The 6022-nt window shown below is 55.9% G+C and overlaps 1 protein-coding gene across 2 annotated transcripts; it reads left to right on the top strand.

Moving 5' to 3' along the window:
• The first annotated feature begins 628 nt into the window (after positions 1–628).
• Positions 629–5885, top strand: FGF11 (fibroblast growth factor 11). 2 transcript variants are annotated; one of them, XM_037493757.2, is made up of 5 exons: positions 629–872; positions 2538–2648; positions 2846–2949; positions 3510–3708; positions 3986–5885. In XM_037493757.2, exons 1-5 carry the CDS (start codon positions 680–682, stop codon positions 4054–4056), a joined length of 678 nt encoding a protein of 225 aa, XP_037349654.1. In that variant the 5' UTR covers positions 629–679; the 3' UTR covers positions 4057–5885. The 2 variants fall into 2 exon arrangements, with proteins under 2 accessions (XP_037349654.1, XP_037349653.1); XM_037493756.2 differs by having other exon boundaries at positions 654–872; positions 3594–3708.
• Positions 5886–6022: the final 137 nt, after the last annotated feature.

The raw sequence follows: 6022 nt of genomic DNA on the forward strand, positions 1-6022 counted from the left end.
AGGTGAGGGAAGGGGCTCAGCAGCTGGCACCTTGTGCCACTAGAAATGGGGGTGACTTGGTGAGAGAAAAATTGTTCAGAGACTGGGTCTGGGAACCCCTTCTCACTGAATAGGGACAGTCTGGATATTCTGAGGCAGTTTTGGGGTATTCAGTGGGAAAAAGTGGGGGTTCTTTTTCACTTCGAGGTTGTCAAAGCAAAAGACACCAAGGTTGGGTTCCCCCTGACATTGGCAGCACCCTAATAAGGGGTGGGGCGGGCTACTATCTCCAAAACTAAGGACCTACACCCTTTAGGTTCCAAGAAATAGGGTGGAAAGGTGCCTGGGTATCTATACTGGAGTCACATCTTGGAAATTTTGAGGGTCTTAGCTTTGGGGGAGGAAAGTGGGAACAGGAACACTGGGGAGCAGGAAAGGGGGTTCCAATAGGGAGCCCAAGTTGAGGGTGGGGTCAACCGAGAGGTACATAGGCTGCTGGATCTGGTGGAGCTAGCCCGGGGCCCAAGGGTGGGAGCTGGCGACTGGGTGGGTGGGCCTGGGGCTTATCCTCAGGTTCTGTGGGTGGGACAGAGAGCCAGACCTGAGCTTCAAGAGCATGCCCTGGTGAACGGGCTTCTCTGGGGGAGCCCAGCGCCCTCCGGGCGCCTGCCGGTTTGGGGGTGTCTCCTCCCGGGGCGCCATGGCGGCGCTGGCCAGTAGCTTGATCCGGCAGAAGCGGGAGGTCCGCGAACCTGGGGGCAGCCGGCCCGTGTCGGCGCAGCGGCGCGTGTGTCCCCGCGGCACCAAGTCCCTTTGCCAGAAGCAGCTCCTCATCCTGCTGTCCAAGGTGCGACTGTGCGGGGGGCGGCCCGCGCGGCCGGACCGTGGCCCGGGTGAGTGGCTGGGGCGGGGTCTCCGGGCCCGGGGGTCTCTGCCTGGGCGGTTGAGGACAAGGACTTTGGGAGTCTGAAGAATAGGGCCCAATGGTGGGGGGGGGGGTAGGCGGGGGCTCCGCGAAAGTGAAAGGGGGTGGGTCAGGGTGACAAAGTCTCCGCTAGGCTATGCCTCAGTTTCCCTTCTCTTTTGCCCATAACCCGAGTCTCCTTGCTTTCGGGGGCAAAGGGAAGACTCGAGGGGCTAAGAGTGCCGCTCCAACGCCTCGCAGCTCCTGCACGCCCCCCACCCCCAACACTGGCGTCCCCACCCCCGCGTAGTCCTCCGCCTACGTGCAGGCTCTCGCGATTCTTTCTTCTCGAGCAGCGGGGCCTGGGGGCTCCGGACGCCTGGGTCACCCGGAGGGTTTCTGCGGTCCGGCAGCCCCGCCCCCGCCTGGCTCTCCCGCTCCTCCACGCCTCGGCTTGGTTCCTCCCGGCCGAGCTCGCCTGGATCGGCGCCAGTCTCCCCAGCTCTCCCCCGGGTGTCCTTGCAGCTACCTTGCCAGCCCGCCCCTCGGTGCACCCTCCTCCCGTGACCAGCGCTTCACGGAGGGCGCTGGGAACCCCCACAACCCCCTACGCGACTCCGAAATCGGGCCCTACAAGCTCAGGGGACCCTCTGCCGGCAAGAACTCTGACACAGTTCACCACTGGAGACCCGCTGGGAGACTGGGGGGTTCGTACCACCTACAAGAGAGTCCAGGGAAGTCGGCCCAGAGCGAGCGACGGGAAAGGAGAGCTGTGAGGGTTAGTGTGTGGTCCCCGTCCAGGTACCACATGCAGGGAGTCCCTCTGGCCCGGCCCCCGCCCGCACCCGGCTCCCCTAGGGGTGGCCCCCTTTTGTCTTCTCTCCCCCTCCCCCCGCCACCGACCCTCCATAGTGGTACGGTCCGCAGCCCACCCTTCAGGGGGACCCGGCCCCCACGTGACTCAGCCGGTCTCGGCATCTCCTGGGCCCCCTGCCCCCATTTCCTTGGTTTGGTACGGAAGGTCGCCCACCCCAGGCGGGTTACCTGGCTGAGGGGAGAGGCTGAACCTCGGGGAGGACTGGGCCCCCGCGAGCCAGTAGACTGACAGACTGACAGATGGGTCAGTGTCAGACAGGCGGGCACCGGGCCAAGGAGAGGCCCGCGCCAAGCAAGCAGCAGCCGCAGCAGCAGGTGCTGAGTCAGCGTCAGGCCCAGACCCACCCCCACTCCTGAGGGGGCGCCCCTACCCGGTGGTCACCCCACCACCCCTTACATTGGCAAACACATCGCCCCTTCCGCGTCCCTGCCTGTTTCCCCCTGTCCTCCGCCTTTTGCTGTGTCTCTCCCCTTCCACTTCCCTCGTCTCCCCTCCCCCTCAGATTGAGCTGTAGAGTAGGAATTAAGCCATTTAAATAAATTTCAATAAATTAAACTGAAAACTGGCGATGAGAGGTAGCAGAAGGAGCCCACACCCCACTACCTCAGGAGTCAGAGGTGGGAAAGAGCTCACTTAGAGGGTCAGATAGCTGGGGCCCTGGGGCCCAGGGCTGCTTTCTTCCTTCTGCTTTCTCTTCTTTCCTCTGATTCCGCTAAGTATGGGAATATTTCTGGGAACAGAGATGTCATTTTCAAAGATGAATGTCTCTCTCTCCAGAGCCTCAGCTCAAAGGCATCGTCACCAAACTGTTCTGCCGCCAGGGTTTCTACCTCCAGGCAAATCCTGACGGGAGCATCCAGGGCACCCCAGAGGACACCAGCTCTTTCAGTGAGAGGGGAAGCCAGCTGCTGGGTGGGAAGGGGGAGAATGGGGATAGAATAGAATGACAGTCCTATTCCTCCTTCAGGGTCTGTTATTTCCAGTCTGCCCCTTTGACTCCCAGGGAAGAAGTAGAACTGGGATGGGGGGAGCTCAGATGGGGATTCTAGGTCTAGGGTACTGATACCCCATCTCTTCACCCCCAGCCCACTTCAACCTGATCCCTGTGGGGCTCCGTGTGGTCACCATCCAGAGTGCCAAGCTGGGTCACTACATGGCCATGAACGCTGAGGGGCTGCTCTACAGCTCGGTGAGACGAGGCTGAGTGGCCTGGGGTATTGGGGCTCCCCCCGCTACATCCATCTCAACTACAGATACAGGATATTGCAGCTCAGGCCTCTCCCTCCAACTCTTGCTGATGTCCTGTCATTACTGCCTACTCCAGAGCACTTCCTCCAGGGTCCCTCCCCTCTGTACACCTCACACAGTCCCCCAATACTCTTAGGCTCTTCGAATGTCCAATTCTTTGAATCTTTTGGCATTCCTATTTCTCATCCTACCTCCACCAAACTTCCTTATTACTTCCCCAGAGTCATTTAGGATAGGAGATGGTAAGAGTTGAGAGTAGGGTGAAGTTACCTTCTTATTCCAGTGTCTCCAGAAGTCTAGTTCCTAACCCTCAGGGGCCTACCAGACTCTTCTTTCACCCCTCGTTCTCCTAGTTTTTGCATGGACTCAGAAGTTGACCCTCCCAGCCCGATATGTATAGATTATATCCTAGCTTGTTATTCCCAGGGCTTCCTTCTGCCCAGTGATGTGTCTCTTTGTCTCTCTGTCTATGTGTGCCTTTCTGGGTCTTTGTCTCCTCAGCCGCATTTCACAGCTGAGTGTCGCTTTAAGGAGTGCGTCTTTGAAAATTACTATGTCCTGTATGCCTCTGCTCTCTACCGCCAGCGCCGTTCTGGCCGGGCCTGGTACCTAGGCCTGGACAAGGAGGGTCGCGTCATGAAGGGAAACCGAGTGAAAAAGACCAAGGCTGCCGCCCACTTTGTGCCCAAGCTCCTGGAAGGTAAGTATAAGTTCAAGAGAAGGTGGGCTACATGGGAAGGTATTGACCTTGACATGAACATTTAGTGACCACAGCTCAGGGGCTACAAGTGTTAAGAGCACACCTGTTATGACAGGTCAAGTCAGGAAGGCTTTGGCCTTTGGGGGTTTGGGTTGGGGTTCCTATGGGTTGGGGTTCCTAGATGATGAGTATAGGGATGGATGCCCTTAGAGTTTTGATTCTGCCCAAGTCTCTGTACCTAACTCTCCTTCCTTGCTCCTCTCTCTCCCCTTCACAGTGGCCATGTACCGGGAACCTTCTCTCCACAGTGTCCCTGACAACTCCCCTTCCAGTCCCCCTGCCCCCTGAAATGTACTCACTGGACTGGAGGCTCCCTGCATTCGCACTGAGCCAGTCACCGCCACAGCCTGTCTTCCAGCCCTGCTCCTGGCCCTGCTCTCACCCCTGCTGCCACACTCATTCCCCGAGCAGCCAGGTCCCACCAGGTGCTCAACCCTGAGGGAGCCTAGGGGCTGGCTGTGACTTCCAGGGCTGCTGAGACCTTTAGATCTTTGGGCCTGGGAGGGGGTCAGAGAGGGAGATAATCTGTTAATGATCCTGGCTGATCACTTCTTTCCTTCCACACTAATACCCCCCACCCAAAGCCTTTTCCTGAGAGGGCGCTGGGGGTTCCCAAACTGACATAATCAGGGCATAATACTCCTGACCCTGGGCTCATCCAGTTCCTAGAGCCCTGTATTCTTTTCATTGCGACTGAGCCATAGATCCACTGGAGCTTAGGATTAATTTCTTTCATTCCCTACTCCACCTTCTGCCTTGTTCTGGACAGGTTCTGGAACATCAGGCACCATAGCCAGGGTCATTTCTGCACTAGAGCTCTGTGCTGTAATGCAGGCATGCTGCCAGGCTCTGTTCTGGATCCATCAGGCATCTATCCTTGACCCAGATGGACCCCTGGTTTCCAAGTAAAGACAGACTGGATTTGAACCCTATACAGCTGTTGGCCTTGGCCTAAACTGGGGCCAGTCTCAGATTACCACAGGTTTAAATTTCTTATCCCAGAGACACCCAATTCCAGAGTATGGTGTTCTAGACACTTATGGAGCCATACTTCCTTCTGAATCTCAGCTCTCTAGGACATAGACCATGACTCTCAGCCCTTCCCTCCATGATGGAGCCTATATAGCCATATTGTTGCTCTAGAATAAGTTCTAGATCCACCCTCCCACCTTCTGTAGTGTTACCTATTAAAAATGAGCTCTGGAAAGGACTCAGCTATGATTCACAAAGAACTAAGTTCTGGGTGAATCAAGAACCACTTCTTGTTTTTCATAGATAATTTTCTAAAAATCTTATTCTTCCTATAGAATGTTAATCTTATTTTTACATGCAATTTCTAGCTCTTGCAACTCAGCTGAGGTTCTACCAGGGAAACAGAGTCTAAGGAGGGGCAGCAAAGTTTTGGAAGAAATCCGTAACAGGCTCATAGTAGGGAAGCTGGAATGAGGATGGGGCTAAAACTACAGCATGATTGGACCTGTGCCTGGGTTGGGGAAATGTGAACACTTAGCTACCTCAGCAGGAAATTCTTCCAGGTCCCCTTTAAAGCTGAGGTCTTTAGGGTAACAGGTCTAGAATAAAAAGGACAAATGAGACACAGCCTTGTCCCCTCCCCCCTCCCACCCCCCCCAGTGAAGAGAACCCAATTCAGCAATAAGTCCCACCCCCTTCCCTCAACAGGGCCAGGCCAAGGAGGGTGAGGGCCTCTTGGACTCTAGACCTCATACACCCCTATAATTTCTAACTGAATAGAAATTGCTTTACTTTACAGCTTATAACCTCAGCTGGGTTTAAGTACCCAAAAAGGGCCTGACTAGATTTTTCTGGAAAATATGGAGATCTAGGGGCAGGCCTGGAAAAGATCAGGAATAAATTAATGAACTAGGAGTGAGACAGGTAGTCTCAGGCAGGGTAAACTGAGGAGGTCCTCAATGGAGGGACTAGGGCTCAGAGGCAGGCCAGTTTTCCTCAGGCTGTCTACTTCTGGCTTGTTGCAAGAGGGGTAGCTGTTCCCCTGGCCCACATAAACCCCCGCTCAGGCTCCACCCATCTCCTGACTGCTCTCAGGGGACCGGGTCTCCACTCCATGCTTTCTCAATTAAAGATGATTTATACAACTGAAGTGTAGTCTTTGTCATCTGTTGGTGGCGGGCATTGGCAGTTTCTCAGGGCGGTACCAAGTTCCTGGGGCGGAGCGGGTGGGTTGGCGGCTGCCCCCCAACAACAGGTGCACATTCCTCAGAGGCTCGTCACT

The sequence above is a fragment of the Talpa occidentalis genome, unplaced genomic scaffold, assembly GCF_014898055.3.
Source record: "Talpa occidentalis isolate TD23 unplaced genomic scaffold, MPIMG_talOcc4v2.1 talOcc4.7, whole genome shotgun sequence".
Lineage (NCBI taxonomy): Eukaryota > Metazoa > Chordata > Mammalia > Eulipotyphla > Talpidae > Talpa > Talpa occidentalis.

Excerpts from the sequence above, each read along its gene's own strand:
- FGF11 (XM_037493757.2), top strand. The coding sequence starts at position 680 with ATGGCGGCGCTGGCCAGTAGCTTGATCCGGCAGAAGCGGGAGGTCCGC. Across the intron at positions 873-2,537 it reads GCGGCCGGACCGTGGCCCGG|AGCCTCAGCTCAAAGGCATC; the intron begins GTGAGTGGCTGG and ends CTCTCTCTCCAG. Across the intron at positions 2,950-3,509 it reads AGGGGCTGCTCTACAGCTCG|CCGCATTTCACAGCTGAGTG; the intron begins GTGAGACGAGGC and ends TTGTCTCCTCAG.